Raw genomic sequence first — 20,691 nt, forward strand, 5'->3', positions numbered from 1 at the left:
TCCTTAAGGACTCATAATGCAGGGAGTATGCATACGCCCTGCGTCCTGAAGAGGTTAAATTCACTTTAAGGGTGCGTTCACACGCCAGTAACTAGCAACGGGTTTCCTGCTGTGGGAAACCCACTGCGAGTTACGCTACCATTGATTTAAATGGGTCCGTGGACAGTCCACAAATCTGACACTATTGCGGACTGTCTGTGGACCCATTTAAATCAATGGTAGCGTAACTCGCAACAGGATTCCTGCAGCGGGCAACCCACTGCTAGTAATAGCGTGTGAACACACCCTCAAACTGAACTGGTCCCTGAAAAGTTCAGATTTAGAAATCTGCTGCTATACTTTGAAGCCCTTTAATGTCTCCAAAGAATAAAAACTTGGGGCTTGGTCCTCAAGGGGATATACAGGCTTATAGTGCAGGTAACCCTCTATCCAACTTTATATCACTCACCCAAATCTGTACAGCCATTGTGGAGTTATTCAACAAAATGTACATATGTAATTAAGAGAAACTAGCAATGAGGGTGTTCCATTGCTCTTTTAGCACTGTTACGGCATCATCTTCCGAAGCAGTGATATTGAAGAAGGGGCAGTGGAACAATCGGGAGATGGTAACTCTACAACAGCTGCACGGATTTGGGTTGTTGGAAAGAAAGCTTAGTGTGGGTCATCCTCCTGTCAGTTTCCCTTTATGATAGAGGTATTTATTTTTGTTTACATTCATAATAAACAAACCTGTTTATACCTAGTCTTGCTCTTAGCTAAAAAGTTGATACTATTGTATTACATTGAGTTAATGTTCTGTGAACAAAGTTGCCTGGACTCCAAATTGATACATTCTAGAAAACAATTCATGCAGCTGTTTTGGATGTATTCAGCATACAAAGCATTGCATATTCTCCATACAATTGGAACATTAGACTAGAGTCCACTTAGAACTGTATGTACAGTATGTAGGCCCCTGGATGTAAACAATGTGTGCTCATTCACTTGCAGCAATCTGATATCTTTAAGGGGGGTATTGTGAGTTGGTTTTATTACTGTAATATGCTCAGCTCGGGGGGGAGGGGGTGAATGATGAAAAAGCATATACTTTCCTTTTACTCTCTTGCTGCCTCCACTATTCTCCCAGAGATAATCCCCTTACACAGCTTGCTTGCTGTGTTTGGGATCAGCATGTACACTGTGTGCTCAGCCAATCAGCAGGTGAGGCAGAACACTGCTGCTCACATGCTATCCCTAAACTGCAGCAGCGAGTAAGGTAAGTAACTCCCCCCCCCACCCCACACACACGTTTATATGAAGAAAAACTTTAGAATACTCCCTTATTAATAATGTAAAAAAAAAAAAAAAAAAAAAAGATAATACAAAGCATAATTAAAAAATGTATTTTGATATTTATACACTAATTAACATCTTGGTGATATCTGCTGTGAACATATAGGGAATGTGTGCAGGGTGCCAATTGGTTACCATGGTAGCCTAAGGCTTTTTGCAACATGCAGGCTGTGCTAGTAAATTACTAATTAAGGTGATCAATGCAATTCCCTAAAGGGGAATAAAAAAGTTTTTTAAAAAAATGTTATATTTTAAAAATATTTAAAAAAATAAAAAACTCCCCCAAAAACAATAAAATCAATCAACTTTTGGTTCAACCAACTTTTCCATATTTGGTATGTCCGAATTATTAAAGTATAACACTATTGACCTTATACAGTGAACAAACCAAAAAACTAAAACAATTCATGAATTGTTGATTTTTGGTCAGATAACCTCCTAGAAAAGAAATCAGAAAGTCTCATCTACCCCAAAATGGTATTAATAGAAACAAAAAAATGAGTCCTCAAACAGCTTCATGGCCAAAAAAGCAAATCATTAGAAAAGTAGTAAAACCATAACAAAAGTAGTAAAACCAAAACTTTATAAATTGCTTATCATTGGCCGATTAGATGAAAAAATTAAATGTTAGGGCCCTTAGAGGGCAAGGAAGAAAATTTGAAACCACAAAAATGACAATTGGCTGCACCCTTACAGCTTTATTCACATAACACTGGAAAACACTATAATGACTAGAACTTCATTTTGTTATGTATAATATTTAAGTCTAGTTGGTATTTAAGTTAGCACTTCTGTTAACTTTCATAACAGATATAGAGCTTATTTTCTGTTCGGTTGCTTCCTACCACTTATCTATTCAACTAATACTTAGCTTGTTTGGTAATAAATAACTGGCATGACCTTGGTTGCTGAGATAAAATAAAAATGCTTGCAGGCTAAAATACACCAGTGTTCTGTCACATGAACTATAATGTCAGCAATGTACCTGAGACTAATTTCAGCACTATTTCTGACTCTCTGACCTAGATTAATCAGACACCAGACAGCTCTCTGCCCTCCTGACTGCTGCAATATGGCACAACTTGCAAAGCTATTGTATAGTAAAAGATATAAAAGCATAACAGAGCATAACCCTTCCTGTCTGTTAAAATAAGAATATCTATGTGTTTTGCACTGAAAGTTATAGAGGACCTGTGGCCTCTCCAGAAGTCTGTTTCAGTAAATACTTGTACTCGCCATGAAATAATTGTAAAACATGTTTTCTTACAGCTGTGTGTGGTGTTGTTCCACTTTTATTCTCTCTAGAAATGTATTGGCTTGTGTGTGTGTGTGTGTGCAGGGGTTGTCCCTACATCTAACAATGCCATAAAGTATTGGGACTGGTAACATCCAGTTGGCTTTTCACTAATAGATGAACTTTACAACACAGAGCAAAAAAAAAAAAAATCCAAAATTGTTATTTCACGGGGAACACAAGTATTTACAAAAACATACAGGTCAAGTGTATTTCAATAAATAAATAAATAAAGTAAACCTGTCAGATGCTTCATTATTTTAATGATTATTTATTTAGGAAAATTAGAGCTCTGTAGAATATAGGTTAATATGATTTATAGCCAGATTTCAGAGTAAAAACAAGAGTAAAAAAAGACAGTAATAGTCCTGCGTACCCTGGCCGCACAGACTGATTGACAGGTGGCCCTGTATCAGTGTGTGTACAGAGAAGGCATACGATCAGCCTGTGTGAGTTGGGTAAGCTGGACTATCACTGCCGCTTTTAGGAGTCCTAGCAGGATTTACTTTGTACTCAAAAATCCTAATATAAATAATATTCTAGTTTCATCCTAATATAAATAATATCCAGCTTCTGTCCTTCTACCCTGTGCTGCGCTTAATTACTGCACTATAAGTCATTTGACATGTTCACAAAAATGTATGTTATTGTAGATATTTGAGACAGAAAGACCAGATATTTTTCTCCCTCTTCCATGAACCTTGGGCCAATTGCCCATCCCTCTGATTGCTGACAATGCAGTTCCTATTCGTGAGGCTAATTGTGTACAAGGGCCCCAAAGCAGTCACGTCTGTCTCTATAGTTTTTACATCCTTGGATTGTTGAACGAAGAAAGAAAGGAAAGGTCCTGGGTTAGTGCTTTGCTAATAGCAGACTGCTAACAATCCCTATATTAGCCTGTATTTTTTATTATATGCTTCTAGAAATAAACAAACATGAAAAAAAAACAAAAAGAACAATCGGAGTCACCTGTTTACAAATCTCATGTCACCACAACAATCATTTTATTAGACTTACACAGGTAAAATACAAACAGTATTTAAAAAAAGTACAAAAGGGGAATACAACAAGGAGGTGTTGGATTTCTCCTTTTGTACTTTTATAAATACTGTTTGTATTTTACATGTATATGTCTAATAAAATTATTGTCGTGGTGATGTGATTCGTAAACAAGTGACTCTGATTGTTCTTGTCATATTTTTGCATATTATTCATGGAGTTCACAATTCTGATGCCTGTGTACACATAGGGGATATACTTTGATCTTATTATATACTATTACCTCCCCTTTCTTGTCTGCTGTTTGTGTTTAAAGGGGTACTCCGGTGGAAAACTTTTTTTTTTTTTAAATCAACTGGTGCCAGAAAGTTAAACAGATTTGTAAATGACTTCTATTAAAAAAATCTTAATCCTTCCAGTACTTATTAGCTGCTGAAAACTACAGAGGAAATTATTTTCTCTTTGGAACACAGAGCTCTCTGTTGACATCATTACCACAGTGCTCTCTGCTGACATATCTGTCCATTTTAGGAACTGTCCAGAGCAGCATATGTTTTCTAAGGGGATTTTTCCTACTCTGGACAGTTCTTAAAATGGACAGAGATGTCAGCAGAGAGCACTGTGCTCATGATGTCAGCAGAGAGCTCTGTGTCCCAAAAAGAAAATAAGTTCCTCTGTAGTATTCAGCAGCTAATAAGTATTGGAAGGATTAAGATTTTTTAATAGAAGTCATTTACACATCTATATTAAAAGTAAATGGGGCTCAAAGGTCAAAGATATCTGGTTTAGAATAATTTGTATTTATTAATATAGAATGAAAAATGAATTAAATAGGGAATGCACAGGGCCCTTGTACTCCCCTAATTAATTTAATACACAGTAAAATATATAAGAATCCCAATATAAAAATAGCAACTAAAAACTAAAATGAAATACAAACTAAAAATAACAACTGTAAAATTATTCTGCGATTTGAGCCTGTGTGATCAATATGGCGATCTACTAATCCATATTGATCACACAGGCTCAAATCGCAGAATAATTTTACAGTTGTTATTTTTAGTTTGTATTTCATTTTAGTTGCTATTTTTATATTGGGATTATTATATATTTTACTGTGTATTAAATTAATTAGGGGAGTACAAGGGCCCTGTGCATTCCCTATTTAATTCATTTTTCATTCTATATAAATAAATACAAATTATTCTAAACCAGATATCTTTGACCTTTGAGCCCCATTTACTTTTAATATATTGTCCCTATTTTTTACACCGTGGGTATAGGTGTTTGTTGGGTTGCTCGGGTCTTTAGTGACGGTCAGATAGACAGGAGCCTCTCCATTGTGTTTATAACATTTACACATCTGTTTAACTTTCTGGCACCAGTTGATTTAAAAAAGAAAAAATAAGTTTTCCACTGGAGTACCTCTTTAAATAAACAAACATGGTAAACTGCTTCAACACATAGCAATAAAAAAAAAAAAGACTTACCGAAACAATAGTGGAAATTGTGTTCACTGCACCAACCCCAATGGTTGCGTATACTGGTTGGCTAATTCCAGATTTGGTGAAAATGCTTGTTGAATAGTAAAAAATCTGTTAAAAAAAAAAGAACATTTATTACAATGTGCATGGTATTTGTGCTGCTGTGGAGTAAATATGATTTGTAAATGTATTTCTTTATTAAACAGAAGCAATGTTTATATGACCTTTGACTGGCTATTAACACATAGAGTTTAGCAATAGCTTTCATTCAAACAGCACACAGTGTTTTTGGAACAAGGGAGAACATCTAAGTAACCTGTCACTTGGCTAGATTGTTTCACAAATATAATGACAAGAATCATATACCTAAATTAATTTATATTATTAGTAAACTAATATCGTGTTTCCCAGAAAATAAGACAATGTCTTATATACATTTTTGCTCCCAAAGAATTCACGTTCATTGTTGAACATTTATACAAGGGCTGTAAAGTACCTGGCTCCCACATACTGGGGGAGATTTATCAAAACCTGTCCAGAGGAAAAGTTGCCCAGTTGCCCATAGCAACCAATCAGATCGCTTCTTTCATTTTGCAGAGGCCTTGTTAAAAATGAAATAAGCGATCTGATTGGTTGCTATGGGCAACTGGGCAGCTTTTCCTCTGGACAGGTTTTGATAAATCTCCCCCACTGTGTGGAGACTGTAACAATCTCCCACAGCAGTTCCTGGACCACTTGTACAGCAGGGACGGTATTGCAGCTTCCGGTCACCAGGGGGAGCTCATCACAGCAGACTCGCACAGCAGGAACATAGCGTACGGTATGGCGGCTTCCGGACTCCAGGGGGAGCTCGCCACAGCACACTCGTACAGGACAGCAGGGACAGTGTACGGTATGGGATAACAGCAGACTGTGTGCAGTTCTACATCTGGCAATAGGGGACAACAGGGTTGGCGGCAGGTGACGGTCTTCATGTCCTGCATCCAGCTGCTCTGCAATGGACGGTGAAGGTAGAACAATGGCGGCAGGCTAAAAAGAATCACAGCTGCATGCTCTGTTGTTCTGTTTGGCGGGCATGCTTCCAAACAAAAACTTTGCTAGGTCTTATTTTCTGGGGAGGCCTTATAATTTAGCAATTCAGCAAAACCTCTACTAGTTCTTATTTTCAAGGGATGTCTTATTTTTGGGGAAACACAGTATTTCCCAATATTTTTTTTCCCCTAGTGAGTAACAAATTAATTGACTTGACAAACCTGGCTATAGAGTTATATTCCGAAGACCTTGCTTCTGTGCTAGCTTTAGTGCTTTGTATACCTAGCCCAGTGTTGAAAACATTACTGCTGATGTTCAAACATGGGGTGTGGATCTCAGTTTAGTGGTAGGCATATGCGCCCTTCCAGCTGTAAGGTCCATGCATGTGTGGACTATGAGTAATAGCTGGGACTGCTGTATAACATCAGTTTGCCACCACCTTGCTCTGTTGCTCTGACTGGTTGTCATTATCCACAGGTTGCAGTGGGTTGAGAACATCAGCAGCAAAGCAGAAAGAACGCATCATCAGGGTAAGTGAACAGTGACATGGGGGCAAATAGTAGTGCCAGTGCTTGACCGGACAAGGTGATTATGTTACAGTTATTCTACAGGCTGTTGTTTGGTTTTTTAATTAATTGAACTACCCCTGTAACACTGCAACTGTATTTGACTATTGTCTCAGCATAGATTTGAAACATGGAACATTTTTTACATGTTGTTACATATCCAACAGTGCCTTTTAACATTTTGCCCCATGTTTTTACCTGAATTGCATAACTACTTCATCTCCCACAAAATGCACAAACATGAATCTTAATTTTCGTACCCCATTGATTCCAGAAAACTGTTGAGACATGTGTAGTACCAATGAGACAAGGAGCGGCTGTCTGTAATTTGGGGACCTAAAAAGCTCGATGATAGAAACTTTCTTTTCACGGGCTGCCTCCTCCTTTTCCCTCTTCATCTCCTCAATGTCTTTGGCGGGATCATAGTCTGGAGCCCTGATGCTTCTCAAAACTACAAATAGAAAATTTAAAGAGCATGATTAATAGAGTAACTGAATATATAATGTAACAGTCAGGAACACCGTGTTGAACACATATAATAGGTAGGACCACTCTTATACTAAATACTAAAAATGTGTTATATATAACCCAAGGAATTAACCAATAAGAAAAAGTCTTCAAACACATTTAACTGATGTCTTTTTTTAGCTAAGGTAGAATAACCAAAAAGTGATAAAGTAGCACCTCTGCAAAACTCTTTCCAGACATACAGATTTAACTCACCAACAGTATTGTTGCAATGTAAGTTGTATCCATACATTTTGAGCCTGCATTATTGCAGCTGGGACATGTGGCCACCACTCTACATGTTCTACTGTGTAAACAGTGTGACTGACCTGTGAATTACAGGATTCCCACTGTCATCATCTATGAAATCACTTCCTGCCAATGAGATGCAGCATCACATCCCTCATCCTGGGAGAAACCCATCATAAGTAGACAGACTGAAGCTGCATCTCATGTGAATGCACTGATAACTAACATGTGTGCAAAGAAGTGGGGACGTCAACACTCATCTCTGGCTATGTGGGGGTTAACTTCTGAGCTGAAGTGGATAAACAGTGCAGCAGATGTAGACAATCTACAGTGGAGTCCCTGGTGGTGCTAAAATGTAGGCAAAAGATAGCCTTAAAATATGTCAAGTGCTGTAGAAAATAGAAAACACCTGCACTCACCGCAAGGTACAGGGCTTGAATCTCCTATATGGAACACGCCAGAGGACCAAGACTGCAACAATGCATGGACGCTCAGAGGCTGAGCATCCACGTTTTTTGGTCCGGGTGAAAAAACGTTTAAAAACATATACAGTTTTTATTAACATGGGAGTCAATGGGAACCATACAGAACCGTATGTGCGTATGGTTCCATATGGTTTTTGACTTTGCACAGTTTTTTTCTTGGAATTTCAATCAAACAAGTGAAGCTTTATTCAAAATGGAGTGAAAAGTTAAAAACGTATAGGTTTTTTTCTTAAAAACAGATGCAACCATACATCATTTTTCAAACCGTATACGGTTTTTAAACCGTATATGGGTTGAAATTTGTACACGTTTTGATACAGTTTAGTCAGGTTTTGAGGAATCCGTTTTTCATCAAAAACCTGATACGGAACTGTATTGCAAAAACGTAGTGTGCATGCACCCTAACAAAAGAGTTTTTTGTTTGGTGGACAATACCTTTAACCTCTCCCCAACATGTGACATTTATGAAAGTCAAGATGTTGGGAAAAGGAGTGCGCAGATTTCATACACATTGGGTGCCAACTGTGTACTATACCTGCTGGCAATGGCCAAGATCAGAGATGTCTTCAATCCCAACCATATAACCACAGCATCTAAGCCACTTAGCACACCTGGCTGTCAATGGCAAGGTATATTCAAAACAAAATCAGTTTAATACACTCAAATACATTAGTTCTGGTCCTAGTAAAGCTAATAAATATTTAAAAAAAATGTAATTTATTTTTAAGTTTTAAAAATATTAAAAAAATAAGCAAATATGAAAAGTAAAAGTAAAACCCGTTTTGAAATTTACAATATATAAAAAGTACATAATTTGAATCACCACGTCTGTTAAGGTTTGAAGTATTAAAATATCATTTGATTTATTCCTCATAGTCAATGCTGTTAAGCGAAAAATTCAGCTGATAAATTATAATTTTATGAAAATTAAAATACACACTGCTATGATGTCTGTCACTACTTTATACTTCCATCAGATAGGGGAGGTTGGTGCCGAATTGGACATGGACAAGGATTAAACTTTAAGTATGCCATAAACATGATACATTTTATGACATGTCATAAGGACTGCTGATGGGATTATTAGTCTGCAATGATAATGCTATACTCTACGTTATGTGCTTGTCATTTTTTGATGGCATCGTTTTTAGTCACTGTCAGTGAGGCAATACCTGGTGGAGGTTTATGTATCTGGAGATCTTGTATTCAGTAGATTAATGTCCATATTTATAGTGAAGTTACTCTTTAAATATTAAGTTATGTTATTGCTCTGTTATTTTTTTCCTTGCCTCTAGAGATCATTGCCTGTTAAATTTCTTCACTGAACTGATAAATGAAGAAAATGTATTGCTCCAGTGGAGCACAATGTGCTTACATGTGGGTAAGCAAAAACTGGAATAAACTGTCTGTTTCATTCTGTTAATTGATCAAAGTATAAATTAATGCTCCACATATAACCATACATGCAGCACTTTTGTCATTTTGGCCATTTTGATTTTTTTTTGTGAAGACTCCTTTAAGGAGTTCTATAGTAAAACATACGGTAATTTATCCCCAGTCCAAGGATAGGGGATAAGTTATAGATCACGGGGTGGTCAAACCGATGGGACCCCCGCGATCTCCTGAACGGGGCCCCGGCAGTCTGCTGGAAGGGGGCAAGCCGACTCTGCACGAAGCGGCAGCCGACACGCCCCCTCCATGTATCCCATAGAAATACATGGAGTTGGTGTGTCGCGGCCCCTGTGATCTATAACTTATCCCCTATCCTTTGGATAAGGGATAAGTTATGCTTCACTGCACTACTCTTTTAATAAGTTCTAGCAAACATCTTCTGTAAAAAAGAAAATCCGCTATTGGCCACCCAACAAGAGTCTGCTTATCATTTATTGTCTGCTATTTAAAGGGCATTCCAGTTTTGTTTTTTTCATTTTATCGTGCCCCTGCTGCGGAGTTATGTAGTTATTACGTTTACATGTGTTACCTCCCAATTTTTTCAATTCTATGGTCCTTCCAGTTTCAGCATTTCTCTTCACTATGGATGACATTTCGTGGGATCCTGTTTTGCTTAAGACAACAGCTGATCACAGGGTTCCCTGATGCACCAACCCCCTAATGGCGTGTATGCTCCATCTGGACATGCCACCGTACCTGTGGCACGTAATATCAGCAGTCTGTAAAATGTGGCGATGCATTGGACGCAGGCACGACAGGACATTCAGCTGGATTGCACATGTCATTAGGGGGCTGGCTTTTTAGAAAAGAGCCAACCCCCTGTGATCAGCTGATGTCTCCAGCCCAACAGGATCCAGTCATCCATACTGAAGAGAAATGCTGAACCTGGAGGGGCCCATAGAAATAGAAAAAGGTGGACGATCCACCCCTGGGAAGTAAAAAGTTTGGGATATGAGGTCGGGATAAAAGGATGGGATATGAGGTCAGGATATGAGGATGAGATAAGAGGGCAGGATATGAGGACGGGATATGAGGTCGGAATAAAAGGACAGAATATGAGGACGGGATATGAGGTCAAAATATGAGGACGAGATAAGAGGGCAGGTACTTCCTCCTATGTTGATTTTCTTCCCACACAAGGATTAGGTAGGAAATCCACCTTTCTAGCCTAAAGTGTTGTCCTGGCTTTAATAAAACCATTCAGCTTCCTCTTCTATCTCTGCAGTGATCATAAAGGTCCGTGCAGGGAAGGAATAGAGAGCACTGAGCAGTTATAATTGTACATAGTTCTCTCAATGATCGAATATAGAGCTTTTATGAATGCTTTGTCCAATCTCTGAGAGAAGAGCTTAAAGAGTTGGTACAGTAGGAACAGTCTTTCCATGTACAGGAGTTTTTAAAGCGCACAGTATAAAGCCAACAGTGATTGGCACATAAGTGAGAAGAATAGCACAGCCCACGACCCAGTTACCTAAGATTGCAAAAATGTACAATTTGAATTTTAATTATTTCTAATATATTTAACAAAGGCCAAGCAAAAAGTATACTGTGTTTAGATTACCAAACATGTGAATAAAGTTCAGGACTGCCTATTGAGGTATAATGAGCACAAAGAAAATGTGTCATAACTTAAATAGGCACTGTAAGGAAAAATAAATAAGATTTGTAATTTACTCCCTGTTACTAAAATTCATTTTATGTCACTTTTATGGCCTTATAAATCTGGCCACTAGGGGTCTCCTTTCTGGTCCAGACCACATTCCGTCTGCTTAAAAGCACGGACTTTGGTCTCCTGCTGGACTGGCAGGAGACCAAACTCAGGAAGTGCAATCTGGCCATAGGCAGTGAATAACACTCGCACTCTGCCTGTGTATGAAACATTTTTTGGACCATTTTCTGTAAATCCAGGAGGTTGTTGTGTATGAAAATCCTAGTAGATCAGCAGTTTCTGAAATACTCAGACCAGCCTGTATGGCACCAACTAACATGCCATGTTCATAGTCCTTCAAAGCTCCTTTTTTCCTCATTCTAATTCTCAGTTTAAGCTTTAGCAAGTTGTCTTGACCAGGTCTACATGCTTAAATGCATTAGGTCATGGCTGATTAGCTATTTGTGTTAACAAGCAACTAATAAAGTGGCCAGTGAGTTTATTTGTTCAGCTAGGGAATATACTCTGTTTTCTGACATTAACTACTAGTATCTTAGCTTTGTTAACTTTTAACTAATGTTAAGAGACTCTGTATCCAGGAAATGATACGTTTTCAAGAATACCTTGAGCGACTTCAAGTAACATGTTGCTGGCAGAAAATGATTTGATTCCCTCCTGATTTTATTAGTTTACCCACAAACAAAGAAAGGATACGTGTATAATTTTAATGATAGGTGTATTTGAATAGTGAGAGAAAGAATAACAACACAAAAAAATCAGGGAAACTCATTTTAAACTCATTGATCAGAATTTGAATCCCCTTTCAAGCAGTAACATTCCTGTCTCCTAGGTGTCTTTCATACAGGTAACAAGCTGAGATTAGGAGCACTCTCTAAAAGGGAGTGCTACTAATTTCAGCATATTGCCTGTATAAAATTCACCTGTCCACAAAAGCAATTAGTCAGATTCCACCATGGCCTGTGGTGCTAAATAAGCCCCAAAAATGAATCACTCTGTTTAATATGCTTCATAGCATAATTGCATGATGTCGGCCATTTTGTGTTTTAATCAAAGTAGGCCAATTCTGAAGTTTCATGTCTACTGCATCTCTAATGCTAGTCAGGGAGTACAATGCTTTTTGTATATTTAGTTTATTTATGGTGTTTAGACAGGAGACTGATAAGGGGTCTGGTTACACTCTCTAGACAACACTACTAAAATTCAACCAAGGAAAAGGGGGGTGAATGGAGAGAAAAGGGGTGAGATAAGAATAACTATGTCTCATCCGAATGAACATTAGTTACCCATTTGACTGGACATAAACATTCACACATCTGTGTTGGAGACCTCCATGACTCTTATCTTTCCAATAAATTAGGATGTCTAATTGGAGACTCTGTCTATGAGAATCCAGGTTTTGATTACTTATAAAAAGTAATCCCTGTTTGTTAATTATTGTTCCATTCGTCAAGTGTGGAATGTTGGTTTAAGACCAATTATTGACAGTTAACCCTTAATGGTAATGATGCTAATTGCTTATGCAATAGCACCCCCTAGTGGATGGGTAGTTAACATTACACCCACAGGAAAGGCATTATGGGTGATGTACTCAATGCATTAGGGTAGTATAGTGATGTCATAGTCATTACCATATGTACACGCCTAACCTACATTCATTGGGGAATTCCAATTTCGGAGGGTGTATCTAACTAATTAAAAAGTCTGGTAAACCAGATGTTAGAGGTCTGAACTGCTCTAACTGAAAGCTGGAGAGAACACACAAAAACAAAGGAAAGAGGTCCACAAGATGGAAGCCATGAAAGCCATGTACCATATATGCCGGCGTATAAGACGACTTGGCGTATAAGACAACCCCCAACTTTTACAATTAAAATATAGAGTTTGGGATATACTCGCCATATAAGACTACCCCTCCTACCGCGATGTACGGTACCTTGTAGTTCCCCCCACATTAGGTAGGCAGTATAGTTCCCCCACATTAGTAGGCAGCTCCCCCACAATAGGTCGGGAGTTACCCCACATTAGGTCAGCAGTTACCCCACATTAGTAGGCAGCTCCCCCACATTTGTAGGCAGCTCCCCCCACATTTGTAGGCAGCTTCCCCCACATCAGGTCAGCAGTTCCCCCACAATAGTAGGCAGCTCCCCCACATTTGTAGGCAATTCCCCCACAATAGTAGGCAGTTCCCCCACAATAGTAGGCAGCTCCCCCACATTTGTAGGCAGCTCCCCCCACATTTGTAAGCAGCTCCCCCCACAATAGTAGGCAGCTCCCCCCACATTTGTAGGCAGCTCCCCCCACATTTGTAGGCAGCTCCCCCACATTTGTAGGCAGCTTCCCCCTACAATAGTATGCAGCTCCCCCCACATTTGTAGGCTATTCCCCCACATTAGGTCAGCATTTCCCCCACAATAGTAGGCAGTTCCCCCACAATAGTAGGCAGCTCCCCCCACATTTGTAGGTAGCTTCCCCAACAATAGTATGCAGCTCCCCCCACATTTGTAGGCAGCTCCCCCCACATTTGTAGGCAGCTCCCCCACATTTGTAGGCAGCTCCCCCACATTTGTAGGCAGCTTCCCCCACATTTGTAGGCAGCTCCCCCCACATTAGGTCAGCAGTTCCCCCACAATAGTAGGCAGCTCCCCCCACATTAGATTGGCAGCTCCCCCCAACAGATATACAGCTTCCAGCCATATACAGTGTATGGCTGCAGGCTGTATGTCTGTACTGGTCTGCCCCCACAGTGTTCCGATCACCACTCCTCCGGCCCGGGTCACCATCTACTGCTATGGCCTATGGACCATAGTAGTAGGTGCCGGACCGGGGAGCGGTGACCGGATAACTTAAGATAGCACAGCCGGTCACTCACCAGGCCCCGGTCGGCGCGCGTCCTCCTGCGGTCCTCCTGGTCCTGCGCTCCTCTGCCTCTATGGTTATAGGCACGTGACGTCACTGACGTCCCGATACAACCATAGAGACGGAGGACCGGACTGCAGGAGGACCGAAGGAGGATCGCAGGAGGACGCCGGGGAATGGTAAGTGACCAGCGGACATCCTTATGTCCCGAAAAGATTTTTAGGGACACAGGGATGTCCGGCATACGAATACCTATGATTATCTGCCCGGGCCGGCTCCCGTGTGTGGCTGCAGGTGGGGGCCGGCCAGAGCAAGTAAAAACTAATACTGTATACTAAAAACCAGGGGGCCTCCAGCTGTTGTAAAACTACAACTCCCAGCATGCCCGGACAGCCTTTGCCGTGCTGGGAGTTGTAGTTTCACAACAGCTGGAGGCACCCTGGTTTTTAGTATACAGTATTAGTTTTTACTTGCTCTGGCTGGCCCCCGCCTGCAGCCACACACGGGAGCCGGCCTGGGCAGATAATCAGAAGTTTTCCTATCCCGGACCTCAATACCCGGCGTATAAGACGACCCTCGACTTCTCAGAACAAAAATTCGGGGTTAAAAAGTCGTCTTATACGCCGGGATGTACGGTAGGTCCCTGCAAGCTGGACTGATTACATGGTACCGACCCAATGGCTGTCCCTGACGATGAGATGGACCGTTCAGTGTTCCTCAGAGCAGAAGTGAGGTTCTTACAAAGTTTTGGTAAGAGACACAAAAAATGGTATTCCGTTTAATTAAGACTAATTGGGATAATGTGGATGGAATTATATAATTTAGATTGGCGAATAAATTAATTAAATAAAATAATTAATTATCTCGATATTGAGATTATAGTGTTAGGATATTGTGAGACTTCATTCTACCTGCAGAAGAATCAAGACTCATAATCTATCAAAGCATTAAATTACTGCTTATACATATTGATAGAATTCCTACTCGCCAAGCTAAGTGTTATAAATATATTTCCCACACAGGAAATTTGCTTCAAGTTCTTCCTCCTAAAACATAGAGCAAGATCATATATCTCTGCTATATGTCTTAATGTCTTACCAAGATCATGTATAGAAAGTAGTCCAGAATGGGGCGGAAATATTCTTCCATGTATATATTCTTCCCATTCATGGAGTCATGTGATTTGTAGTTGGTTAGAAGAGGGCGGAGTGTATTTAGCATTCCATATTGATATGTCTATGATTGGATATTGCCCATCTTAATATCATGAGGTTCCTCTGGATAGAGTGATATGTAACCTTTTTATTATGATATTCCTAAACAAGTAGCTTTTGTTTTATTTTAACAAGTTACTTACTACTCACATGTATTGCTCTACTTATATGTAGTCAATTAACAATCTTGTACTGTTTACTAATATCTAATTGATATTCATTTGCATATATCATTGTGTTTATAACTCATTTATGTTTATAATCTTATAACCAATAAATCTGCTTACTTTATAATACCTGTGTATTATTGTATATTGCAAAACTACATCCTTAAGTCTTAATGGCATCCTATCCTAAAAAGAACTTGTTGATATCTGAGGAAATAGTCTGACTCAGATGTGAATTGTATTGATTGGCTTTGTCTACAATTCACCAGGTCATAATTTTTATAATTTGCATAATTTGCATAATAAATTTTTTTTCATAATTAATAATTTTTATTACCATAATTCATAATTCAGTTATTACCGCACGTCAGGCCAAGACCAAAGAGCTGTCCAAGGATGTCAGGGACAAGATTGTAGACCTACGCAAGGCTGGAATGACCAAGCAGGTACGTGCTAAGCTTATAACAGTTGGTGCGAATATTTGCAAATCGAAGAAAAATAAGTTGGGGGCTGCATGCAACATCTCACCTTGTAAGATTTGATGATCATGAGAACAATTAGAAATCAGCCCAGAACTACATCTTGTCAATAAGCTCAAGGCATCTGGAACCATAGTCACCAAGAAAACAATTGGTCACAATCTATGCCATGAAGGACTGAAATCTTGCAACACCTACAAGGTCCCCCTGCTCAAAAAGAAAAGCTGCCTATGACAACAAGAACGGCATCCCCATCGTGAAACATGCAGGAGGAAACATTATGCTTTGGGGGTGTTTTTCTTCTAAGTGTACAGGACAACTTTACTGCATTAAAGGACGATAGATGGGGCCATGTACTGGTGATTCTTGTGGGAGACCTCCTCTTTCCCTCAGCCAATTCATTGAAAATGGGTTGTAGATGGGTATTTCAGCATGACAATTGCCCAAAATACACTGCAGGAGTGGCTCAAGGAGAATCACACTTCAAGGGGTACTCCCGTGGAAAAAATTTTTTTTAATTAACTGGTGCCAGAAAGTTAAACAGATTTGTAAATCACTTCTATTAAAAAATCTTAATCCTTCCAGTACTTTTTAGGGGCTGTATATTAAAGAGAAATCCAAAAAATAAATGCATTTCCTCTGATGTCATGACCACAATGCTCTCTGCTGACCTCTGCTGTCCATTTTAGGAACTGTCGAGAGCAGGAGAAAATCCCCATAGCAAACATATGCTGCTCTGGACAGTTCCTAAAATGGACAGCAGAGGTCAGCAGAGAGCACTGTGGTCATGACATCAGAGGAAATGCATTTCTTTTTTGGATTTCTCTTTAGTATACAGCACCTAAAAAGTACTGGAAGGATTAAGATTTTTTAATAGAAGTGATTTACAAATCTGTTTAACTTTCTGGCACCAGTTGATTTAAAAAAAAAAGTTTTCCACGGGAGTACCCCTTTAAGCAAACCTGTCATCAGTATCACCCGCACTAACCTGTCATACAGGCTTGTAGTGCAGGTGATACTGATCAAAATTATACTTATGGCGTCCAGAACCGCCATGCCGTTCCTGCTTGTTTTCGGGGTATGCAAATTAGAGCATGGGCTGCTCACGCATATGCATAACCCCCTCCCTGCATGTACGGCCGTGCTACTGTACGGTGCATGTGCTGCTCAGTAGCATGGCCACGTGATCAGGGAGTGGGTTATGCATATGGATGACACGGCGGAGCGCCCGCCCAGCCAAAGATTACGTCAGAGTGCCCGGAGCTCATGTCCAAGCTCTTCCTATGCCCCAAGGACCTAATTTGCATACCCTGAAAATGAGCAGGAACAGCTTGGCGGTTCCGGACACTGTAAGTATAATTTTGATCAGTATCACCCGCACTGCAAGCCTGCATGACAGGTTAGTGCAAGTGATATTGATGACAGATTTCCTTTAAGGTCCTGGAGCCAGACATTAGTTCCACAGGAAATCTGTGCAGGGAGCTAAAGGTTTAAGATGTCAAGCCTCAGCCTCAAAAACGTAATGACTTGGAGAGAATTTGCAAAGAGAAGTGGGATAAAATCCCTCCGGAGTTTCAACTACAAGAAATGTCTTTTCTCTATGATTACAAAAAAGGTTTTGCCACCTGAATCATATTTTACAAAGGGGTGAAAAACTTATTTCACAATGCAAATCAGTTTAGAACTTAATAGGTTATTCTGGATTTTTTGTTGTTATTCAGTCACTGTATATATATATATATATATATATATATATATATATATATATATATTTCAGACCATTTAACTTTTTTCAGATTTTGTTATGTTGCCATCTTGTGCATTCAATACACCATAAAAAGAATGTGTAAAATAGAATTTTAGAAATGGAGTCACCTGTGGTAAATTTAGTTGATTGGACAGGATTTGGAATGAAACACCCTGTCTATGTAAGGTTTCATATTTGACAATGCATATCAGGGCAAAAACCAAGCCATGAGAGGGAAATAACTGCCTGTGGAGCTCAGACACAGATGGAGGGGAGGCACAGATCTGAAGAAGGGTACAAAAGTAATTCTGCTGCATTCTGAGTATGTTCCCTAGAGCACAGTGACCTATCTAATTCTTAGATTGAAGTAGTTTGGAACAACTAGGGCTCTTCTTGAAGCTGGCTACCCCACCAAAGTAAGTAATTGGGGGAGAAGGATGTAGGTAATAGAGAGGTGACCAAAAACCTAATGGTCAATCTGGCTCCACAGATCCTGTGTGCAGATGGTCAACCCTCACTGCAGCACTCCATCAATCTGGGTTTTATTGCGAGAAAGAAGCATCTCCTCAGTAAAAGACACATGAAAACCCATCAGAAGGTAACTATGCATTGCTCTTCACCTGCCCAATAGAATCTGTACAGTAAAGTATGGTGATGGCAAAGTCCTGCGTTGGGGGTGTTTCTTAGCAGCTGGGACAGGGAGACTGGCCAGGGTTGAGGGAAAGCTGAATGGAGCAAAGTACAACCTGATCCAGAGGGCTCTGGATCTCAGACTAGGTCAAAGTTTCACCTTCCAACAAGACAATGATCCCAAGCATTCAGCCAGACAACACAAGAGAGAATTAGGGACAACTCTGTGAATGTCCTTGAGTTGCCCAGCCAGAGTCCTAACTTGAACCCAATTAACCATCTTTAGAGAGACCTGAAAATGGCTGTCCATCGATAGTCCCTATGCAACTTGACAGAACTTGAGAGGATCTGCAGAGAAGAATGGCAGAAAATTCCCATATTCAGGTGTATAAACTTTGTGGCATAACTGAAGGCTGTAAATGGTGCCAAAAGATCTTCAACTATGTATTGAGTAAGGGGTCTGAATACTTTTGTCAATGCAATATTTTAGTTTTTCCTCTTCAATTAACTAGCAAAGATTACCAACATTTTAACTTTTCAGTCAGTATTAGCATAGCATGCACTGTAAATCATAGCATGTTTGTGTTATTAACTTCTATATATTTAACATTTTTATTCTGTAATTACATTACAATATAACACTTGTATAGCATAATTTGTGAACATAACTTACTTCTTTTGGCAACTTCTTCTTTTCCAAGTTTGATGTAGGCATATCTGGGACTCTCTGGACAAAAGAACAGCAAAATTGTCTGGATCACAGATGGGACACCAGAAAGGCCTAGTAGAACAGGCCATAAATCCTTGGTGCCCAAAATAAAGTCTAATCCAACAATCTAAAAACAAAAAATAATGGGGAGTATTTAATATGACACTGGCATTAGTTGAGTACCAGCAGACAGTAACAGACAAAGAAGTATAAACAAATATTTTTACTTTGTTGATATACCCCCACCCAAGTCCCAAGAAAGGGATTTTACTATTTGCTGACTGAATAGTCAGGCGGGTGTGGACTTTATTTTTCATAAAGGTTGTGAATGCTAGGCTCAGAAGGTGTTAGCCTACTTCATGCCCACACCCGTAGCCTCATATTCACACACCCCTGAGCGTGATTCATGCCCCTCGGCCTCATATTCACACACCCCTGAGCGTGATTCATGCCCCTCTGCCTCGTATTCACACACCCCTGAGCGTGATTCATGCCCCTCTGCCTCATATTCACACACCCCTGAGCGTGATTCATGCCCCTCGGCCTCATATTAACATCCCTCTGAGGCTAGCATTCATAACCCTTTTAAGATTAAGTTTACACCTACCCGACTGTTTAGGGAAACATGCAAATAGTCAACCAAAACTCAACCAGTCTTGCCAACTTTTTATACTGACTCCAGGTCCTTTTTAAATGTATTTTTAATTGCTTTAAAAATAAAAACATATATATATATATATATATATATATATATATATATATATATATATATACTACCTTAAGGCCTTGTTCACATGGGGAATACATGCTGAAAATACCACTTCAAAATATATATGGCTTTTGTGTTAGTATCTTTAGAATGACTGCACCATGGAAGTCATTTACTGCAGGAACTAAACCTCTGAGTCCAATTTGGATATGAAGCTCTGATATTAGTGTGTATCTAGGTAGTGTGTCCCCCATTACATACATCCTGAGCTCCTCTCTTGCCCTCCCACCCCCTGATTCTCCTGCATTAAACTCCTGGACAACGGCTCTTCTCCCTCCTAGCTGCAGCCCTATGCTCATCTTCAAACTGCAGTCTGCAGTTGGCAGTCTGTCATGAAGCTCCAATTGACTTCAATGGGAGCTTCAAAGTTGGACAAAGTGACATGTCCCTGTATCACACCTCTCAATAAAATCATTCGGAGATGTTTTTATTTAAATGGACACTGTCAGACTCAAAAACTTTTAATATATTGTACATCTTAGTATAACATTAACCTTTCTAATATACTTCATAAAAAAATTATTTCCTTTTTATAGAAATCATTGGTTGAAAAAAAAAAAAAAAAAAGACCACTGGGGGTCCCCATACCATTCAGAACATAATCCTGTCCGGCTGCAGCATCATCTTTGTCCAAGCTAAAGCACAGGGTGGAACAAAGTCCAGTTAGTGAGGGAGGAAACTATCACTCCTCTGTGCTCACTCCTGTCCTATTAGGCTGCAGCATGAAAACAGAGAGGAAGTGGTTACAGAGCAGCCAGCAGTGATTGGATGAAGAGACACACAGCACAGCACAGTAAACTCAGGGAGGTGAATGAGTCATGCAGCACAAGGACATGCCCCCTCCAAAGCACTGAATGACAAACCAAGTGAGCAACGGAAAGAAGGAATTTGTGAGAGAAATATAGGTGCTAGACACATAAAAAATTACATGTACATGATCAGGATAATGTATTGAGTAAAATATAACATTTCGTTTTTTTTGTCTTTGTGGAATATGATAGGTTCTCTTTAAGGAAAAGCCAAAAAGATTTTGATGCTGAAAGCAGTG

At 39.6% G+C, this 20,691-nt stretch overlaps 1 protein-coding gene and 1 long non-coding RNA gene across 4 annotated transcripts in view; one reads left to right on the forward strand and one right to left on the reverse strand.

The window, feature by feature from the left end:
- The window catches only part of SLC2A2 (solute carrier family 2 member 2), a 76,063-nt gene that overhangs the window by 20,310 nt on the left and 35,062 nt on the right, over positions 1–20,691 (reverse strand). Inside the window, exons 6-8 of the mRNA XM_056565170.1 lie at positions 18,839–19,001; positions 6,971–7,161; positions 5,119–5,223 (exon numbers count right to left, since the gene is read on the reverse strand). Of these exons, the coding sequence (XP_056421145.1) occupies positions 5,119–5,223; positions 6,971–7,161; positions 18,839–19,001 (459 nt within the window). The remainder of the gene's footprint in view (positions 1–5,118; positions 5,224–6,970; positions 7,162–18,838; positions 19,002–20,691) is intronic.
- The window catches only part of LOC130361759 (uncharacterized), a 33,522-nt gene continuing 18,604 nt past the window's right edge, over positions 5,774–20,691 (forward strand). Inside the window, exons 1-4 of one of the 3 annotated variants that reach the window (XR_008891140.1) lie at positions 5,774–5,932; positions 6,622–6,674; positions 9,247–9,332; positions 15,664–15,755. This is a non-coding gene — a long non-coding RNA (uncharacterized LOC130361759). Of the gene's footprint in view, positions 5,933–6,012; positions 6,123–6,621; positions 6,675–9,246; positions 9,333–15,663; positions 16,131–20,691 lie in introns of those variants that run through there. The other 2 variants (XR_008891138.1, XR_008891139.1) reach the window with 2 other exon arrangements.

This window comes from Hyla sarda, chromosome 3, assembly GCF_029499605.1.
Source record: "Hyla sarda isolate aHylSar1 chromosome 3, aHylSar1.hap1, whole genome shotgun sequence".
Taxonomy (NCBI): Eukaryota; Metazoa; Chordata; class Amphibia; order Anura; family Hylidae; genus Hyla; species Hyla sarda.